Raw genomic sequence first — 22,789 nt, 5'->3', positions numbered from 1 at the left:
CAATAACTTGGCATATCTCATTCTGGTCTTGAGCCTTAAAATATCTGAGGAAATTGGAGGCCAAAAGAAAAAGCCAATAGTCTAAAAACCTGAGAGATGAAGCTGGCCTTTCAGTTGATCCATCTACTGTTCACTGAAACCTCATCAGAGATGGTCTCTGTGGAAGTGTGGCCATCAAGAAGCCATTCTTTGGGAAGGCAAACAGGGAGAAAATGCTGAAGAATGCCAAATTAAACAAAAAATGGGCTGAAAATCAGTAGCAACAGTCTTGTGCGATTGTGGCTCAAGAGTTGGGAGTTCGCCTTGTAATGGTTCGGCCCTGGCTTGGACAGTCTCGGTCGTTGTGTCCTTGGGCAAGACACTTCACCCGTTGCCTACTGGTGGTCGTCAGAGGGCCCGGTGGCGCCCGTGTCTTCCAGCCTCGCCTCTGTCAGTGCGCCCCAAGGTGGCTGTGGCTACAATGTAGCTTGCCATCACCAGTGTGTGAATGTGTGTGTGAATGGGTGGATGACTGGATGTGTAAAGTGCTTTGGGGTCCTTAGGGACTAGTAAAGCGCTATACAAATACAGACCATTTACCATTTATGGAGTATTGGGTGCAAATTTGCGTCAACATTTATGTTGGAGGTCAGGAGATAGGTACCATAGGGAGTGTCTGCAGCCACCACAACCATGCAGATCTACTGGAAAGTGTCTCACTGACAGCAGCTTTATTTTTCAGCATAGTCATGGATTGGCCTCCTCAGAGCCCCAACCCAACACTATTGAAGCAGTGGGAGATTAATAATTATTTAACAATAAGTGCTTTTAATAAGGGCATTGTTTGGTAATTTTGCAGCCTGTTGTAGTTTGCCTCTGCTCTGTCAGCAATTCAAAAACATGTTAAAGTTATAGTGAATGAGAATCTGTGCAAGAGCAACTGAATCCCTTACAGCAGGCAACATGGAACTGCTGCAGTTCTCTTACTTCTATTGTCTTTCTTTTCTTTCACATCAAACCCCAGCTGCTCTGAGATGAGCTGAGGTGAGCTCAACTGCACTGTCTTGAGACTGCTGTGAGCATTATGAGTGCTGGAACCCCCTTGAGGTCTAAATCCTTGATCCTGGTGCTCGTGATTATCTGTGTTGATTCGCACCAGTCAAATTGGAAAAACAATCATGAGCTACACAGACTGCTGCTGTTGCTTGTCAAAAAAAGTATCATATTATTCCATCCCAGCTACACCATCTGTTCAGTTTGTAAGGCCTTGCCCTCACACACTTGGAGGGGAGTATTGTGTTTGGTGGCAGTCCCTTTTTGTTTCGTTTTCATTTTTTGGTTCAATTTCTTTTCTTTCTTTTTTTAATTTGTATTACAGACGTACAGTTGATGACATTCTTTCCACATATCATCTGTGATTAAATACATTTATGCAAGAGATTATAGTAAAAATTGTCTCTCACCAAACAGACAGATCCACAACAAGACCAGATTAGGACTGAAGAAGAGAAGAATGTGTATTGCAGCTGTTTCTCTGCTGCACCCCGAGGACCACTTCTCCTGAGTCAACCTTTAATCCTCTTTAACAGTATTCTTCCATCTGTCATTGCTGTGTCCTGTGCATGTTGTTAACACTACAGTCGCACTTGAGTGACTGACCTGAAGAATCATTGCACCAACACAGGCAGCGACTGGAAACATTAGCATCAATAACCAAAGGATACTCATGAAACTATATGCATCAAAGAACAGAAAATATGAACAATCTGAGAATGTAGTACCAACCATCATACAGTCCAGTAAAGTCACACTACATAGATTCAACAACTATTTTATTAAATATGCCTGTTCAGCTCCTTGTTAAGGCAAATACCTGTTTTATGTCAGCAACTCAAAGCATTTAGACGTGTAGGCATGGTGTAGCTCAGTGTTTCCCAACCTTTTGGAGCCACGGCACATTTTTCACATTAGAAAAATCACAAAAACAAAACAAAAATGTCACAAAAAGCATATTGATAACTTCTCCCTGCCCACCAGGCATAGCAGAATAGGTTTGGTTTGTCCCCAGTATACCTTTCTTGCTTTCTTCTGACCTCTACTCAAGCTAGGGCCTTCATCTGGGTCGGAATTTTCTCCAGGACCCAGGTCAGATTGACTACTTTTTCTTTTCAAATATTTGCCTATTGCTATTACACAATGCATGACTATTATGTAATTTCTTCTTTGTCTTCTTCTGTTTTACTGGCAGTTGGCAACCCATTTAATTAGAGCAGGTAGTTGTACTGCCCTCTAGTGGAAGAGAATGTAATTACTTAATTGTTACTAACGCCGGTCACTTAGAGTACTAATGAGGTGGAACCAGATCATCTTCCACGGCACGCCTAATCATTTCTCAGTGTTTGGGAAAGACTGGTGTAGCTGACCTGCTGAAGTTTAAACTGAGCATCAGAATTGGGAAGAAAGGTGGTGCCAGATTTGCTGGTCTGAGTATTTCAGAAACTGCTGATCTACTGGGATTTTCCCCACACAAACATGTCTGGGGTTTACAGAGAATGATCTGAAAAAAGAAGAAAATATCCAGTGAGCAGCAGATCGCTGGGTCAAAACGCCTTGTTGATGTCAGAGGTCAGAGGGGAATGGTCAGACTGCTTGTTACAATCAAGGTCTTCTTCAGTTTCTTTCTAGGCTTGACTTCAGTGGTTTTCCTGCTGTTTATGTTGGGGTGGTGTAGTTTTGGATGTGTTTCTGCCTCATTTCATTCACTGCAGGGGTGACACACTCCTAACCCCAATGTTTGACTTTGTTTGTCAACCCTCGATTTAATCCACTAAATAATACATAATGCCCGGCTTCAGATTCTCCTCCCATTGCTTTCACCTCATCTTCCACAACAATTTGCTTTTCTCTTTTTTTGCCTTATGGCCATTGCTCATTAAACTATCAACTACGTATTTAAGGGTGTATAAGCTACAAATGAGATGCTTCTACTTTTTTAGTGTCAGCAACATAAAAGGATCAAACTGTAGAATTATTCCAGATGAAAAATGTTTTTTGGGTGAATATAGCTGAGCTGAAGATGTTAAGATTTTCACTGGGAGTGACCAGAATAGACAGGATCAGAAATCAGTGCATCAGCAGGACAGCTAAGGTTGAGTGGTTTGGAGACGAAGTTAGAGAGGCAAGGCAGAGAAGGTTTGGACATGTGCAGAGGAGGGATGGTGGAAATATTAGACAAAGGATGTTGACAAGGAAGGTGCCAGGCAGGAGGAGAAGAGGACGACTACAGAGAATATTCATGGATGTAGTCAAGGAGGACATGCAGAGGGTTGGTGCGACAGAAGAGGATGCTAGGGACAGGAGGAGATGGAGGCAGATGATTCTCTGTTGTGACCCCTGAAGGGAGCAAGAAGAAAAAGAAGAAAAGTTTCTTCTTGTACATGTCTACCTTGCTTTTCTCGGTGACACTGTGTAAATTTCAAATGAATCCTTCACATTTCATTTTTTCATCTGAACACTTTATAAACATACATAGGCCTACATTTTTGTAGTACTCTTAAACCTCAGTACTCAGGACTCTCCAAAACTAATAAGGTTTTAATAAAAGTACAAAGTGTCTGTCTTGAAATGGTAGTAAAAGGGTTTTTATTTATTGATTACAGAGTTGAAATGATGGACTGACTTGACATATGTGAAAAAGGTTTTGATTCTTTAGTATTTTTTGCACACTTGAGTATGTGTTATAAGAAATACCTTTACTGTTTTGAGACAAGCATTGAGGGAGGTGAAAATTACACTCCTGGTATAAGGAAATAGACCAAAATGACTGAGAAAACTGCAAGTGTATCCTGTATCCACTGTCCATGAATTAGAGCAGCAGTTTCATATAAGTCATACAATGTATTTCTTTCATTAATTGTTGCTAGGGCTTTGTTGCTAGGCCGAACATACTATATACTTCCACCTCTTCAGCATATAATGATCAGATTTTCAGTATAAAAATGGCCAAAATCCTAGTAACATCTTCCGATTTGTGCCGGAGTTCATATAACCACAGAGATGTAGGCTGACAAACATTTAAAGCTCAGCTCATTCTTGCAAACTACAAATGCTGGTTGTGAATCAGTAAGCTGATCATGACTCATTGTTGAGTCTTACCTATTTGACACATGCAATGCTTGTTAACCCTGATGCCAAAGGGGGTCGTGCTTAAGTAACTTTAGCTGTGATCCTAGCTGGCCACTGGGGCAATGTGCCACTGGTAACAAAAGAGGATTACTCTAATTGTATTGCATAATTAGCTAACATTTGCTTCTGCAAAAGTGCATGGAATTAGAAGGAAAAAATACTCTTTAAGGTTTTTTTTTTTTTTTAAGTTTTGAGTACAACTGTGAGTCTGAATTGTTTTGGTTGGAAGGACGGCGAGAAACAGACACGAGAGTGAGCGCACCGCTCCAGGATGCTCTTATTTTCTTGCCCTTATTTTGTGACTACGGATGTGTGAGCTGGAAGACTGGCAGGCATTGTGGGTAATGAACTGCATCCACACCACTGCAACTATTATTTTTGAAGGTCAGTGCACGGGTCAAGGCAGCTACACCCTCCAAATTGTGGTAATGAGTGTTTGGCTTCACTGTCTCACTTTACTGAACTGCTCTCAGCGATGAAATGGTTTGCACAGACCCGCTTGGCATTTCACACTGCAGGATAACAAGGGCCCCACATAGACAGTTTTAACTGACTGTAATAAACAAAATAAATAAGCATGCATCAGAGTTAACTGCGGGCTTGATTTACACAGCTTTCCATTATTTCTATCAGATAGATTTGGGAATGGAAGCAGTAGCATCGCTCATGTGACATATCCACATCAGTGCAGGAGTCAGACTAGCTGACACAATGAGCTGCAACAGTGAGCTAATGAGCATGACACCACCTTGTGGAGACAACACAGATTAATGATTGGAACACTTATGCTGAGAAACAAATGGAAGGAGGTGTTTCTATATTTCAAACACGCCCTTCATAAATATTATGTGGTGCTTAAACACGCAGCCTGTGCCCTTTTTTTAACTGGAAAGGAAATGCTTATCTGACAAATGTGCAAATATGGCTGTGAAGTGCAGCACCGTCCACGAGAGCGCGGCACCTGTGGCTGTTGTTTTTTTAATATTTTTTCCAGAACCGCTGCATGAAGGACATTACCTTTGAAATGTGTTCCACTTTGCTGTTTAGGAGGCAACACCGAATCAAACAGATTCCTCGATTTTTTTTCTCCACCACCAAAATCCAATCACGACTGATGAATTTTGAATTGATGGCAAATCTTTAGGCCCAGGCACTTACTCGAGTGATGCGGCTCCCTGAAAAATGAGAAATGGGCGGAAGAAGCATCGGAAGGAGAGACAGCAAGGTGGAGACGACTCAAAGAGAGAGAGAGAGGGAGAGAGGCGAGTGAGGATACAGTGGTAGATTTATGACTTCTTGTTTAGAGCATACTGCTGAAACAGACTCATAAATGTTTTTGATGGTCCACAAATAAATTATTCCCAGCATGTCGGCTCAGCACACAATAAATAATTCTTAAAAAAAAAAAAAAAAATGTAATCATTCTCTAACCTTTCGATTTATTTTGGAGAAATTTATATGAGGCCATATATACTGTAAAATACATACAGCCAAGGCAGGGTCTTAAAATATGTTTCTTCTTACCTCATGTATCACCTTTAGATGTGTAAGATTTTTAATGAAGTTGTACATTAAAGTAAAAATGTTGTGCCAGCATTATTGTGAGAAAGCCCCAATGTGGAAATTTTAAAAAAGAGTTTTGTTATATTGAATGTAAAATTCTATCGGCTGCCTCCTTTGTGCAGTAATGTAAGAGTATTTGCTGGGAACCGTTTTCACCCTTTAACCACCTCCTCTCTCACAGCAAACAGCTTCCCACATACACAGGTCAAGAGGCTTACTGTAAAGGTGCCCTTTGTATAACTCGATACTCATTATAACACACTGTTCTCTGAGGTTTTTGTTTTGTTTGGGGGGGGGGGGGGGCACAAATGCATGCATGTGTACAAAAGTAGACAGAACTTGATGCAAGTGCGCGCGCCCGCTCTCATAAGATGCATTCCTGTGTAGGAAGATGTGAAATGTGTTGGTGGGGGTGCCTGCTATTGACCAGTGTGTGGGACTAGATTTAAAGTGTGTGTTTGTGGGTGAACTCATGTGAGTTGGCGGAGGTTTCCCTGGAGAAGGAGGGCAACAGAGCTGACCTTGCAGTTTAAAAAAAAAAAAGGCAGATAATTTATTCATTGCCGTTGCACAAATTTCCCTCTATCTACTATTAGGTGTTCGGCTTTTATCTCAGCTGGTTTTAAATAGTCTCTTCCTGCATCCTGCAGATTATTGATTCCTCCAAACACTCTATCTTTGGTTTAGGACACACAAGATTGAGATCAGAATTTAAGACCTTATCAGTGTGTTTTCAGCGACTTCTCATTCATAGTTCGGAAACAGTTTTGTACCTCTTCCAGTCCGTGCTTACCGATCTCGCTTCATTGTGTATTTTTAAACCCTGAAGCTTAACCCCATTGTAAAAATGTCTCTTATCGGACAGAGTCCAGCTGGCAATGTCAAACAGATGGCTTTATACCCTCTAGGGTTTCTATTCAGAATAAATTAGTTCAATAAAATACCGGGAGGGCTTTTAGAGAACAGACAATTAAACACCTTGCATAGAACGCAGTCCAGCTGTATTTCAAATGACTGAAAGCTTATACTGATGAATGCAGTCATTAAAAAAGACAGGACTCAATACCTTTTCAATGGACAGTAAACACCCAGCCAAGCTTGTGGCAGAATGGGCTGGAAAAAAACTGTGTTGTGTACTTAAGGTTAAGCTGTCATACAGTGTGTTTTACTTAACAGCAAGAGAAGCGCGATGATGTTTAACGTTGATTTGAATAAATCATCCCATGACTTGCTGAAAGCTCTCAATTAGAGCTCCATTAATGCACGTGGGAAAAATGTGCCGACAATATACTTAACAACAGAGTGGCTGCAATATATAAACATTTAAATCCACTAAAGTAATGGAACCCATCTATTGTCACAGCATGAGGGATGATGGCTTTTAAATTGGTTTGCTAAAATTAAACAGCTACAGTTTTAATTCCACGGGATGTAGGAGGATTAGCTTTAAAAAAAGAATTAAATGTTAATGACTTTTATAATTATTAAAGAAAAAAGATATTTCTGGATGAGCTATCAAACTGATCACCTGCTCCTCTAAAGTGACTTTTGGCTCATATTAAATATCTGAACGTGCTGCCAGTTGGAGGTCCCATTTCAAGAATCCCATCCAAATATCTGTATTTCATGTACCGTTGGGTGGTCCAGCTGTCTCAGGCTACAGCACTCCCATTAACTAGGGTTTACAATGAAACATTCATTGAATCCTACTCAACATAATTAAACTGTTTTAACTTAATTACACCTGCAGCAGTCACGGTAATCAAAAGGCTAGAGTTTGGATAGCACACTAACCTCTGCTCTGTAACTTACACCTCGGGGATAACATTACCGTCTCTGCCGAAGGCCTGTCTGCTGTTTCCTTTGAGGGCTTTATTCGTTTTCTCTCTGTCTCCCTTAAGGGCTTTCTGCCACGGGAGCTCCCAGAGGCAGGTCTCTATCATATCAATGTCCTCCAAAAAACAGAAACTGTATTCTTAGAACAATGACCCAACTCCCTTGTGAAAGAAAGCTTGTGCCTGATCCCTTCACAGGAAGGTTAATGTGGGTGCAATGATCCAAGAACCGCCAACTGTCCTCAGGGGTCCTTCTTTATGATGACAGCAATAGCTCATTTTGATACTTCTCATTATGACTCCACGTTTGGACAAGGGCTTGGACCTGTGTGCTAGGTAAAGAGCACGTTGAGTTGCTTGGGATTGCTAAGCCCTCTGCATGATGGATGAGGGGAAGGGGAGTCTTAGTATTGAGCTTTCCTTTGAAGTGTGGGACATGTGTCAGATTTATAATATACATTTTTTTTTAAAAGACATTGTTTCCCAAAATCAGTGCTAAAGCTTAATCGATTTATGTATACGTAGTAGAAATTAGAGCTTTACTTCAAATGTATTTTGAGAAATGGGTACTCCATTTCTCCACTCTTCACTGCAATCTCTTCACAGAGGAGATAAATATCTAGACTCCTTTCAGAAAAAAAAAATCTATACACCCGGGTCTTCCCCTGGCTCAGTTTGAAGGGTTGGTAGTTCCTAATGTAACTGATACAGACAGGACAGGGTATGTGAGAATGTGTGGGTAAGACAGAAAACACTCAGAGTATAGCCTGCCTTAGAATTACAGAGGCAGGAAAAACCTTATTGACTTCTCCTGATGGCTAAGTATATTGAAATACCAGGCAATAAAGAACTGCGTGTGCATGTGTGTGTGCGTGTATGACACAACATGCAACACACAAGCAGACCAACCTGAAAAAAAACCACAACAAATGCTTATGTCAGCCTTTTAAGAAGTGCATTGGCATTATGAGCTGCACTGTGCGTTCTGTATATAGACATGAGTCCAGATTTTTATTAGACCCACAGTGTCGTCTTTAGATCAGAATGAGCTACTGCAGTCTTTGTGGAACAACTGCCACCTTTAAAGGCAATTGGATGATATACTGCATTGCGTTCTCTAAGAAATGAAATCTTTCTGGCAAAAGTTCCTTTTCGGGTTGTCTCGTAACGTCACTTTCTGCAACGGCCCCATTCTGACTCACAACAGTGGCCTTCCAAACTAATGGACAGTGAAAATGCTTACACACAGTGTTCTGGTGAAATGAACCTGAGAGTCTCACTGTGTTTGTATAGTACTTGTGTCTTGCTGTATAGTCAGAGGAAGAAAGGGGGACAGAAATGGATGCATAGAGAGGGGAGGCACTGTTGCATTTTTCAGTTGAAATCAGAGGGATTACCTTAACTGTGGATATTTGCACAATATACATAGGTTGTGTGAAAGTAAAGAAGAGAAACCAGAGCTCTGTCTGGGTTAAAGCACTACGCAAGAGCAAACCTGCTGGTCAGCACTTCTGTTCACCATATTTTCTGACCAGTGCACAGTTTATCTACAAGTAGAGTATTGGAAAAGTGCCTGGCCCCTAATGTGCAGTGGACAATTTAAATAAACCAATTATTTTTTGTTATCACCATTATGAAACCCTCATATTGTCAATGCATGTTATATTTTAATACTTCACGTTCACAAACAAATGGTTAAATTGTCACAACCTGAAAAAGTATGAACCTGTTCCTATTCCCACTGCAGGAACTAGCAGCCTGTTGTAGAGCAGCCTGCACCTTTGTGCATGTTTCCTACTATAAGGCCCCTGTGGGACTCATTCAGGGCTGTTCAGGGGGGGAGAAAAACATTATTTTTATGGAGTAGGTGTTATGGTCTTGTTTGTCTGTTTCCTGTTTTATTTTAAAACAATCTTTTTATTTTATATCTTAAGTACAGATCCCTTAAATGGCTGAGCAACACATTCAACGCGTCACTTCCAGGGCAGTTTCTGAGTTGGTAGAGGTTTCACCTATTTCTGAGTCTGACCTGGGTCTTTAGTCCTGGTCCAGGGTCTTCCCAATCCCATATTAGCCAACGTTCTTCCTGCTCCTCAGTTAGATGGCATTCCTCACACTCCCTAGACTGACTCAGATTCTCCCTTCTTTCTTCTTTCTGAGTCCGAACCAGTCGATATCTTCTCTGTTCTTGAGTCTCAGTTGTCCAGTCTTTTCCCAAGTCACTAGACAGTCGCTGAGCTGGCCGATACCACGTCTGTTCCCTAAGTTGGCCTATGACCTTAACAGCCTAAAATCAACCAGTGACCTCCAGTCAGCTTTAGAGTTGGAAGGACGCCCTCTGCATAGTTGTCCTTTGCCACTGACCTCCATCTATCATCTGTCTGTGCTGTCTAATAGCTGTCTACTATTTAGATCTCAGCCTTCTGCATGTCCGTGCATGGTGCCCTGAACTCCAGCGTCTCTGTCACTAAGCACACACTGCTGCTCAATCCCCAGAAGATCCTTACTTTTGCTGCTGTTCCCTTGCTTGACCTCCAAAAGGGCTCCACCTTTCAAAGTTAGCCTCCTGAATGACTCTGCCTGCATAAATACAGTCCTCTTAGCCGCCCTGACTTCCAACTAAGTCTCCTGAGGAATGCCTTGAAGGTGCATACCTTTATAGGTGCACTTACTTAAAGCTGTCAAAAAATTACTTTACCTTGTGAGTCTACTTCTTTAAATATTTTATACCCACAAGTTCCTGCAGTGGAAAGGCTGTTAAGCAGTTTAACTGATGCTTGCTCCCCAGCTTCAAATGTTCCAGTCTTCTGTATATGACACTTCTCTGGGTCGCTGACTGTGTGACAAGTGCCAGGAATCACCTACTATCAAGTACAGAAAACAAGACGTAGACTAGCAACGATTTCAACCGACTGGCTTAAATGAAAGACACTTTCTCAGAGCATGTCCATCAAAAGCCCTCTAACAGTTTGCATTATGCTTAAAGTTCAAAATGTGGAGCCCTGAATAAAAATCATATCATCTGTGGATGCTGATGGCGTAGTAATGTGTGATTATTTACAACAACTGCTCAGTTTTTATTGACTTGACAAATTACTTAATACCCATATTCAAGGTCATTACTCACTCCTACTCACACACACAGAGTCCTGTTGGAAGTGGTGCTGAAGTGAGGGGAGATTGAATGTCAATGCAATGCCATCTTCATTAGTTAAACCCAGAAACAGCTCAGTGCTGAGTTCCCTCCTCAATATGACCGCAGATGCACGTCAACAGGTAAACCGCAGGAAACAAGATAAGACCACACCGTCTCACCCAGTTTGACCTACACACACACACGTGTTTGCCTGCATACATTGACACAGCGCATGTGTGGACATATATAGTTAGCTTATTATAGTCTGTATGTGTTTATCAACTTTTTAAAGCAGGAAACGCAAACAAATGCACAGCACATAAAATACTGATAAAACATCATATTAATGAACGAAAAGTTATTACACAAAAAGAGAACGCATGAGCTGCTGCATGCAATAACATGTTGTGGCAGTTGCTCCTTTACCTGGTAGTCTATTAGGAGGATACTCATGGATCTTTTAGGCTTGTTTTAGCCATAAAGGACATGATTCTCCCTCAAAAAGACAATTTTATTGGCCTTGCAACACATTAGCAGTTAACTACAGTATCAATAATACAATGGGCTATAACACCTCAGTCCAGTATGTGTGCTGGTGCTGTAGCAAACTCTCCTTTTGCTATACTTTTTAATGCTAGAAATATTTAACTAACATTGCTTTTTCACTGTGACTTTGGACTTTCTCACTTTGCTTTCTCTCCTCTGCGCTCATTTGTAAGCCGAGGAAAAGATTTGCCCATCACGGTATCCCTCCCAGGATTGGGAAAGTTTTGGTTTCCTGTCCAAATGATTAATCTTTCACATTATTTTGCAGAAAGAGTCATAACACCACAACACTACCTGTGGACCTAATTACACCACTGACAACTGTATCAATGCAACTCTCTGACTAGGGCAGTGCGAGCACAGGAGCCTCTGTCTTCGATCAGTATAAATTAAAAAGAAATCATCTAAATGGATTAGCGCAGCCCAGCATCAATATGAAATGCTGCTGGCGCTGATGATGATATAAAAGTTTGCTTTGTGTTTGTTTTGCTAAGTCTGTTGCACAAAACCAGCCTTTTACCATTAGAAACAGTTCACCTTTGTCCAGTGCAAATGAAATTTCTAACATTGTTAGCATACCCATAAGTGTGTTTTTAACATACTAAAAGACATTATTAGAGAAATGTTAAGTCATCAGTATTTTTCTCAACATACAAAAGATGTGCCTAATCTTTCTCCGAATGCTGGTGTTCAAAGCATTTCTTCTTAACTTATCAAAGCTGATGATACTGAAAAAGTTTTATTAAACATTAGCATCATATTATTAGACCTCCGATAATGTTGTCAAGCCAAAGGCTATTTTTTTCTCCAATTTCTAACACTGCACAGAGCGAGCAATTGCCATTCTGATCCACCCACTTAGGTGATACTGTTAAATGTGCTTTTCTGCTTCTTCAGATTCAGTATCCAGTTTCCAGTTTAAACTCTGTTTGCTGAATTACTCCAATAAAGCTTTTTACAGGGACTGTTGAAGATGAAGCAGTATGCTAGAGCTACAGGCAAGCCTCAGAGGGGTAGATGGGTCTCTCTGCCATTACACCAGCAAAACATTAGCTGGTGAGACGGATCAAACAACAGAAACTGTGGAGATCACAATGAAATTGGAGTAGATATAAATATAGAACCACAAGCACTTTCCTGAAATTACTGAAAAGCAGCAAAGGGAGAAAACATTGTAACCAAATGCATCTATTGACAGATTATGAGAGCTCTGAAAATGGAAAACTGAAAATGACATTCTCACAATGTAGCTAAATTTGGATTATAATCAAGGAGAGGAACTGGACCAAAGGTTCAATGACATAGTCCCACTCGCTCAACTGAAACACGACAGACTGATATATGCTGCATTCCACTATCACTTTGAGAACAGTTTGTACAAGCACACCAAGTATGTACAAGTATGATTCGTTTACAAGAGCTTTTAATGACTTAGAAGTTTTTTTTCCAAGCTCTATAATTTATCACTACTCTTGAACTTGCTGTACCTTATTCCAGCAGTTTGAACTGTGTAGCTGTGGATGATCAATGAACAAATGACTGATCTGTCAAGTGAAAGGCTTAGACTGTTATTTCAGTTCAAGTCTAGAGTGTATCCCTGAAACTTTGCTTTGAACTGAGAGCTCGGCTCATGTAAAGTTCTTCAGCTCACCATATTCAACCTGAAAGTTTTGTTATTCTGAATGAATCATTTGCAACTCAGCCATCTGGGTGGAATAATTCTTTTTATAAATCATTGCACACATTGGCCACTTTATTAGGTACACCTTGCTAGTGTCTGGTTTGACACCCTTTTCCCTTCAGAGCTGCCTTACTCTGTTTTCCTCTGGAATTTATATATTTTTTATGATTGTGATTCTGATTAATTGTTTGGGGCACAGATTTAACAAGAGGCTGGATACGTTCCTCAGAGATTTTGGTTTATATTGATATGATAGATCACACAGTTACTGCACATTCATTATGCAAATCTCTCATTCAACAATCCATCACAGTTCCACCACTTGTCAAACATGTTGTATTGGATTGAGATCTGGTAATTGTAGAAGTCATTTGAGTACAGTGAACTCGCTACCAAACGGCTTTCAATAAACCAGTTTGAGATGATCTGAGCTTTGAGCATGTTATTCTCCTGTCAGTAGACATCAGAAGATGGCTTCACTGTGGTCTTAAACGGATAGGCATGGTGAGCAACTATGTGGTGTTCAAACGATGCTCAGTTGGTACTAATAGGCCCAAAACGTGCTAAGAAAATATCCCCCACCCCATTACATCACCAGCTGCCTGAATCATTGATAAAAGCCAGGATGGATTCATGTTTTCATGTTGGTTACACCAGATTCTGACCCTATAATCAAAATAGTAGAAATCAATACTCATGAGACCAGACAGTGTTTTCCCTTTTTTTTAATGTCCAGTTTTCATGAGCTTGTGTGAACTGTAGCCTCAGTTCGCTGCTCTTAGATGACAGGAGTGCCACCCGGTGTGCTCTTTTGATGCTGTAGCCCATCTACTCCAAGGCTCAACATATTGTGCATCTAGAGATGCTCTTCTGCATAACTTAGTTGCAACCATTGCTTGAGTTACTGTTGCCTTCCCACCAGCTCACAGCAGTCTGACCATTCTCCTCTGTCCTCCAGCATCAATGAGACAAATATTTTCTCTTCTTCAGAGCATTCTCAAGTGATGGTTTCTTCAGGAAAATCCCAGTAGAGTTCAGTAGTTTCAGAAATACTCAAACCAGCCTCTCACACCAACAACCATGCCGTGTTCAAAGTCACTGAAATCCCCTTTCTTCCCCATTCTGATGCTTGGTTTGAACATGTCTTCACCATTTCTACGTGCCTAAAGGACTGAGTAGCTGCCATGATAGATATTTGCAGTGTACAGTACCTAATTAAGTGGCTGGTGAGTGTCTTGCATTGCAAGTAAAAATAAAAGCAGTTTTGCTAATGTTCTTTTTACATGATATTATAAAGGCTGTGACAGAGCATTATGCTCCAGAGAAGTCGATAGTTAAACGACACATGGAGCTCGGGTGCAGACTGAACATGCTGAATTGTCCATCGGAGCTTAATGTCTCTGGCAGCCACACCACTTCATTGCTATTCATTCCAAGGTCTCTCCTTCCTGTCTTTCACTTAAACGTACAACACGCAGTGATCACTGCTTTCACACCTGCCCTGATTGTAAAAAAAAAATGCTTACCCTTATAAGCTGTCTCTTGACAGTAGTAGCAGGTCAAATTGCCAGAGTGGGTGTTTTTGCAGCAATTATACCAAGTACATTATATTCACATTATCCTGCTGCCACAAGCACTTTGGGTTAAGGTTGGACACTGAGCATCTTGTCTGCTCTGCAAGGCAGTGTTATTCACACCGATGAATGCAGATGAGTGTGGTGCAAAGTCCTGAAATTTGGAGAAGCTGTGCTGCACCGGATGTGGCATTCTGTGTTGGGAAAACAGTGATGCTGAGCTGTAACAAGACTCTAGGATCTATGTGTCTATGTGGCAGCGTGTATCCTCTGCTGTGCTGTGCTGGACACGACGATTTTTTTTAAGAGCAATTGACAGGCAGTTGCTGCAGAGATACCAATAATAATATAGAAAGAAAACAACACCCAGTCAATTAGTGATCCATGCCCCTGGATGTATTATGCAAACATAACCAGCATCACAGAGGGGTGATCAATCATGTTTGTTTGTCCACAGCTAACATTGGCTCCAGAGAGAAAGCTGAGACCAGAGCACCATGGACATTCACTTTGATAAATGCATTTTTTTAGGGTATTGTTTCTTTATTTTGATTGATGGCAGTGAGAAGTGACAATAAACATGGGGAGATGGAGAGGGAGATGACATATTGCACAAGTCCTTGGTTGGATTTGAACCAGGACTTAGTAGTTGGTACATACTTAGACCGCTAACCCCTGAGGGCAAGCCTACATAGCATACATGCAGTTTGTACAACCAAATACCAAAGCGTGTTCATTGTGTTGTGTGTATTTTTGACACATTAGGTGATGCTGGCAGCATCAGAGGTGAACAGGTGTGTTTTGTGGAATGAATGAAGACATGACATAGATTTATGATTCCAGTCTGCAGCTGACCATTACACTGAAGGCCACTGCTGCCCACTGTGGGTGGGTGCTTGTGTGGACCTTGACATGACCAGAAGCTAAAAATAGAAAAAGAGAATAAACAGGCTGCTGCTATGGTGTGTTTCCTCCCTCTTATTGACAAACACACACACACACACACACACACACACAAATAAAACGAAGCACGCACCAGACGCTGTCGCACCCACACGCACAAGCACATTTGAGCACTGTGTCACGGCATGCTTACAAAGTCTCCGGGCTCACATTTTTGCAGCCTCACATCGAGCCATCCAAAAACCTTTCTTAAAGTTCAACTTTGAACTTTGCAGAATAATAAATGACAAAAATGGAAAATTACATTACATTCAAGCTGTCAAAGCAAGGATCAAGAAGCAGTAAAAAAGAGAAAGCAGATTTTTTTAACCTTATCCACCCATGTGGGGTTTTTTCTATCGCAAATATTCAAATCCATGACAGCTTCCTATAATAGAAAGGTGTTCCAAACTGATTGAATGCTTATTATTGCAATTTAAGTGGATTTGACTTTTGCTCTCCCACTCCTGCAGAAGCTGACGGTAAATTACAGCATCCATATTTCCTCTCTCTTTCACCTTGCACACACACACACACGCCTATTTAACATTTTCTTTTTTAAGATCAGCCCATGTGCTTCCTTCTTATGTGAAACACTCACACTTTCAGAACCCAGTACAGTAAAAGGAAGCTGAAAAATCATTGGTGTGGTGCTCCTCGGTGTATCTGTCTAATGAGTGTGTGACGAACGGGCGATGATGTGTCTCTCTTATGTGCTGACAGCGTCAGAGGCAGGAGCTGTGGGGTGCAAGTGTGTCCACGGTGTTGTTTGGATGATGGAGTGGACACATTTTATGACAAACTGAAAAGGGAAAATACAGCAGGCAGTGACAGCTCATGGATGAGACAGCCGGTGCAGTCAGTCAACTTCTCTTTGGTCGGAGATTGATAAGAATGTTATAGAGAGAGCAGGTAGGGGGGAAGGAGGCCAAGTACTTTCTTTTGAATTCGCCATGAGCCCACTATCACGCTCAAACTGTGCGAGGAAATCTGACGACTACAGACGCCCAAGGTTAATTGGCCAAACAAGTGATTCAATCATTCAGCGGTAACAAAGCAGCAATGCTGGTTATCTAAATATCCAAGCCTATCTGGCTCTGTGGCCCAAAGTGTTTCTTCAGCATGATGCTACAATTTGGGTTGCTAAGGCAACAGCCCACACAAGCACAAATGCCCACATAGTACACAGGAATGAGAAGAAGAAAACGGTCCAAAGAAAACAAACATTTTATAGTCTTTGTAACCTGTTGGAAAGTTGGTAATTATAGATATCAAGCTGGTAACTAGAATTATTCCACCCACATGGTGGGATGGATGCAGGCTGCCTTCAACTCCCTGGAGTACCCGCGCATGCAGGTGGTGTTAGCACAGGGCTGGAAGCATCTACAGCAAGTACACATTACTGCACGCAACACAAATCACTGCTGTAGAAGCTGCACAATGTTGCCCTGTTGCGCTACCTTACGTGGGATAACTGATTGGCTGCCAGTTTCGCAATAATTAATGAAAGGGGACACAGTCGATTACTCTTAATCATTATTCGGTACCCTCATTAACAACCTTTGTCATCAGCAGTTTTCTTGTCAACAGCAGAATATTTTACATCTGTCACTTAGGGGTCATAGTCATGCTTCACTGCAGCAGACCTGAGGCCTGTCATATTAATACACCCCTGATAACAAGGGGTTAAATGAATACATCTTTAAATCATTACCTGATTAAGTGGTAAACACTTTTATTGGGGTGTAAAATAATAGCTTCTTTGCATTTGTAGACTCGCACAAATCCTGCAATCCTCTTGCCATCTTTTAAAAAAACAGTCCCAAAGCAAATGCAGCTTAGTCTATGCACTAGACCGCCAGATTGCTGAGGTCACATTCAAACAACTAATCGGGGTGATACGTGATTGCCATGACTGTGCTGTGGGAATGTACAAAATCTGTGAAGACCACCAAAACAATACTGACCTTCAAACATTGTGCCCACACAGTTAAGAAATAGTATAGGCTACATGGACACCAGGCTCTCTTTAGTCAGTGCAGCAGTATTGATCAATTGTCACTCGAAGGAAAGAACATGGCAGAGAAATTGATTACACATATGCATCGTATAATCAAATTTCTGGAAAAGTGCTTAGCTAAGGGGGAAATGTTCAGTTGACACATGAGTAGACTCTATAAGAAAATATCACCGCAGCACTGGACAATATTCCTGTGCACTGAGAGAGCGAGAGATGGAGAAACGGGAGCAATCTGGTGTATAATGCCAAATACATGTGAGATTTTAGCTGTTTTCCTTACAATAGGTGGCCGCCATGCTAGCGTGTGAGTGACCGAAAGTAGTTTGGTAAAATGTAAAAACTGCTCTCCTGAGAAATTTTGTTGAAGATTATTCACAGCAGATAATCCAACTTCAAATCAGGAAATACAGCGCAATATTTACAGTCACACCTACGGCAAGGAGTGCACCTATCCTTTGCTACCAACACTTTACGCACAGCAACGATAGGCCAGTGGTGTATTATATACTCTATAGACGTATTGTAAAGATTTTGCTTTTGATTTGCCGTGCGTGACTGCTCTTGTAGGATAATATGATCAGGATTTCGCTCAGTAACTTTAAAAATCTCTCCTCTCCGTGATTAGAAATCGAACACTTACTGAACATTTTGTTCTATTTCAGAAAAATAATATTCCGCCCGCTTGTGATTTGGTTTCACCTCTAGGATGTGGTGCAGCCCATGTGCGCCCCTCTGCTCCTCCTTATGTAGTATACAGCGGGACACTCCGCAGTTCGCTTATCCCGTTCCTTCTCGTTGCCTTTTACGCGCTCTACGTCTGCAGTTACAGTGATTCAGAGCCCCTGTCTTCAAGCTTTTGGATGAAGGCGCAGGACTCATTTCCTCGGCGTTCCCATGGCGAAACGATACTGTCCGTTCTCCCGATGAACATTTTCAGAGGAAGACGTTGACGCTATTTTCTTCTCTTTTCGACTCATTTTCACACAAAATGTGGGGCGCGCGTTCTCTGCGCGGCGGAGTGCTTCCTACAGCAATAGCCGCTTGACTGAAGGGGAGATCCCGACTCCCTTTCCGTCCTCTGCTCCCTCAGGAACAAGAGGAGTTTGCATGCAAAAGGTGGTTTGTCAAGGCAAGGTGAGACTCATTTTTACACCATATATTCTGCTGTTTTTCTTTTTTTTTCTTTTGTTTTCTTTTTTTAAACTCTACTTTGAAGTGAGTCGAAAACGAATGTGCGCTACCAGAGCAGCAGGGATTGTTAGACTGGTTTAGATTGAAGGTAGGTGGTGGACTGAACACAGATAAGAAAAAACAGCAGTGTAACAGGTATGCGATTATACTACAGTTATATTATCCGCGCGATTTCGCTGTGCATGCCCCTCTTATACACATCCATGTAGATCTTAAAATTGGCTTCCTAGTGGCAAATTCGTGATACAGATAATACGGCAGTTGGGGATGTAACTAAAAACTGTTGCATCCAGGAGTACTCCCATCATTCCCTGCTACATAGACTTATTTCTCATTATTTTTTATGTTTTTAATTTATTTTTTAAACCCTTGTGCGGCTAATTAGTAAAAGGGATATATTTACAACTTTTAATTATAAAATATTGAATTTTATACATATATATATACATCCCAGTCAAAATAGTTTTCCTTAGTAGCTTTTTGTTTATGTGCAGGGAGTTAAATTTTACTGAAAAAATATGACTAATGATATATGATAATGAGAAGTTAAAAATTGTTGCCTCACATGCCTCCAGATTGGTGCATCTAAACAATAATGGCACATGACCCATTTGGGGTGCCACAGAAAGTAGCAGGAGTTCATTTCCTCACTACAACGCTGCTGGAGTGGAATGCAAAGCAAAGCAGCCATATTGACAAAATCATTGATTCTGCCTAACACCATAGAAATGTGGGATCAATAACGCTGCACGGCTGATGCTATTTTTTGACAATATGAAGTAACAGGTGACTGTTCCCAACTGAAGAGATCGCATTTGTTTTCTAATTTTGGAGGTGAAATGTGTCTCTTTTGATGCTGCAATTGATTTAACTAATGTGCCATCAGTCACTCACTCATCTCACACCCTCTCTCTTTTGTTTTCTCAGCCATGGAGGGACTTGCCTAAAGACGAGCCAACATAACCGACATAAGAGCTTTAAATTATTTTCCCATATTTCGGGGGGGTGAGGAGGTCAGTTTAACATCTTCCCAGAAGTCTCCTTTTCCATCACCATGGCTGAGAAACTCGGACCAATCGGAGTTAAGCCAATCAACATCCGAACTGCTCCCTCGCTTCCCCCTGAGCCCATCGACATAATCCGCACCAAAGCCCGCTCCCGCAGAGTCCGCCTTAACGTCGGGGGTCTGAACCATGAAGTCCTGTGGCGGACCCTGGATCGGCTACCCAGGACCCGGCTTGGCAAGCTTCGAGAGTGCAACAGCCACGAGTCCCTGATGGAAATCTGTGACGACTACAGCTTGAACGAGAACGAATACTTCTTCGATCGGCACCCAGGGGCCTTCACCTCCATTTTGAACTTTTACCGCACTGGCAAGTTGCACATGATGGAGGAGATGTGCGCCCTGTCGTTTGGCCAGGAGTTAGACTACTGGGGTATTGATGAGATCTACCTGGAGTCTTGCTGCCAGGCCCGTTACCACCAGAAAAAAGAGCAGATGAATGAGGAACTGCGGAGGGAGGCAGAGACAATGAGGGAGAGGGAGGGAGAGGGAGAGTTTGATAACACCTGCTGCCCGGACAAGAGGAAGAAACTGTGGGATCTCCTGGAGAAACCCAACTCCTCAGTGGCTGCCAAGGTAGGAAACCCAAACTGGAAGTGCGATCACACCGTCTCACATTTCATGTTCACATTCAAAGCTGAACATGCTCCCTGGATCACAACACATTGCAGACATGGTTATCAAAGGCCAGATCTATCCTGTAAAAACAAAAATACTGATGAGTTCATCGGTTTGAAATGTAGTGAAAGCTGCTGTCTTTGGATAACAATTTGTACGGATGGAGGAAAAGCAGAATATAGGGATGAAAAATCATCCTTAAGTAAAAACGCACAGTTCTAGTATGAGTGGGAATCACTGAACTAGAAAGAGTTTGACTTCATTTGCTTTGATGAAATAATCGGTAGAAGTGTCAGCTTCTGGTCTGGCTTTCTTTGCCTGGATAAAATAGACCACATCTGTTCATGGCTTGTAAAACGGTACATTTCTTGGACAGAGCGGTACAAGTATATATTCTCATGTGGCTCTATTATGCGTAAGTCTTACTGATTAGATGTACTTCTTTCTCAGTCAGACTGAGTCAGGAAAATGTCATAAGGTGCTTGCATACGTATCGATAAATACAGTTTCTATAGCCCTGTTTTATAAATACTTGTATATAAATAAAGGCATCTTTATTTGGTGTGACTGAGGGCTGAGGTAGTCATCGGTGCAGCTGCTACCCACCTTTCCACATGTTTAGAAAAATGCTGCATCAGTCGCATACAGCCCCGTGTTCATTCATGCCCCGAATCAACATGATAAATACTACAGACATCAAGTGACTGTCTTGCCATGTTGTCATGGCTGCTCCTTGTAAAACGATGACATCTCCTCCTCCTCCACCTTCTCATTCCACCCTCACTCAGTCCTCAATTAGGATGGTCAGCCTTGATGAAATCCAATCACTGATAATTTAGTATCTTGATCCCATCATCAAGCAGTGCAGGCGGGGCAGGGCTCATCGGGATTATATTCCATGTCAGAGGATCATAAACACAGGGACCTGCGTGCGTGACCCAAGAAACATCATCCCCGTCGGATGTACTGTACAGTGCACGTTGGATGATGCATTGTTCTGAGCCCTTTTCCATTAAAGCAAAAGCTGTTTCACTTCGACTGGGACAGTTTGGAATTCGTGCTCGATTCAATTTTAGACCCCCGGTGCTAAAATTATGGTGCAATATTCAGCTTTGAAATGGCAAAAAATGGTAATGACTCTCAATGCATAAAGTTCAGCTCATTTTACAGGCTGCTATAGATGTTTTATTTTTCTCCTGCCTTCCTGTATTATATCCATATAGCTTGTTTACCCACACATCAACTAGTGATATGTGACTGACGAGGACCCCGCCTCACCTCGATGATTGATTTCATCCTCAACGGGGGAAGCTTTATATCACCTAAGTTAATTAAAGAGCTGGCAATATTTAATTTAAGGCAAACCTTGGTGATAGCAGTGTAGTAACTTGATATGTGTGTGGATTTTAAACTGATAAGTCCAAGTATAGTCCCTTAGTCAGACACGTCTACGTATTGCTGACCTGTACACTATTGCACGGGGAAAGCCTGTGAAACCTGAAAGGGAAATTCCTCCCTAATTCAAATGGCACTGACGTTCTGCAGACTGCTTTGCAAGACGAGCTTGAATGTGACTCTAATGCCTCGGCTTTGTGATTTCACTAAGGTTATCTGCAGTTGAAAGTACATTTGGAAATAACCTGCCAGGGCTGCTGGACTGTCAGATGGCAGCTCCCTGAGGTCAGGGAAGCCTTTTATGGGGCACATATTGTACGTGCCTTGAAAGCCCTTTACCAGGGAAATGCCATTACAAGCCTGGTACACAGCAATGTGCTTTTATTCAAAGCAATATGAGCCCTTTGTCAAATGCAATCACAGAGTCTTACGGCATAGAATATACACCTTCCCTTCACTCTCTTTGTTTTTCTGTAAAGCAGGCTTTATGAGATTTACGAGGAACCCAGTCTGACACTTAATGCTACCGCTGGCCTGCTCTGCCCTTAAATAAAGGTAACGCATAAGAGGGCCGACCTTTTCAGAAGGGTCCATCAATTTAGGATTTCATTCTTTCAGGATTTCATTCATGCTTTGGGAGCACTGGCAGAGGAAGGGAAAAGGCAGAAGCCTAGCACACACTGCACCAAAACAGAAAAAAAAGGTGCTTAGAGAGAGCCACAAGTGAAGGGAGAGCTGCGGTGGACAAGATAGTGGCAAAGGAAAGCCCTGAGAGAGAGAGAGTGATGCAAGAGATGAAGTCATGTAAGTTACGCCTCAGGATGCTGAGCTGGATCTTTGCAAATCTTTCTCAGTGAATTATGAATGGTCCAAAGAAAGAGAACACTCTGCAGTGCGGTGGCTTCTTAATGTTGCTGTGACTTTTGGTTTAGTGCCCTCTTGCGTGGGTGGGTGGGACGGGAGGGCACTGTCGGGTGTTTGGCGTGCGAGAATTTCATGTAGAAGAAAAGATTTTCCAGGCTCGTGCACTGTAGTGCGAGTTGAATTAAATCACACATGTA

At 41.8% G+C, this 22,789-nt stretch overlaps 2 protein-coding genes across 2 annotated transcripts in view; one reads left to right on the top strand and one right to left on the bottom strand.

The window, feature by feature from the left end:
- The window catches only part of trpa1b (transient receptor potential cation channel, subfamily A, member 1b), a 47,824-nt gene extending 29,580 nt beyond the window's left edge, over window positions 1-18,244 (bottom strand). The window contains exon 1 of the mRNA XM_012917972.3: window positions 18,161-18,244. The gene's annotated coding sequence lies outside the window, so the exon portion shown is untranslated. The remainder of the gene's footprint in view (window positions 1-18,160) is intronic.
- Window positions 18,245-18,503: 259 nt separating this feature from the next.
- kcnb2b (potassium voltage-gated channel subfamily B member 2b) overlaps window positions 18,504-22,789 on the top strand; it is a 93,708-nt gene continuing 89,422 nt past the window's right edge. Inside the window, exons 1-2 of the mRNA XM_004546621.4 lie at window positions 18,504-18,595; window positions 19,580-20,291. Coding sequence (XP_004546678.1) covers window positions 19,707-20,291 — 585 coding nt within the window. The 5' untranslated portion in view covers window positions 18,504-18,595; window positions 19,580-19,706. The remainder of the gene's footprint in view (window positions 18,596-19,579; window positions 20,292-22,789) is intronic.

This window comes from Maylandia zebra, linkage group LG9 (genome assembly GCF_041146795.1).
Source record: "Maylandia zebra isolate NMK-2024a linkage group LG9, Mzebra_GT3a, whole genome shotgun sequence".
Classification (NCBI taxonomy): domain Eukaryota; kingdom Metazoa; phylum Chordata; class Actinopteri; order Cichliformes; family Cichlidae; genus Maylandia; species Maylandia zebra.
This window is presented reverse-complemented; position numbering and strand designations above follow the sequence as displayed.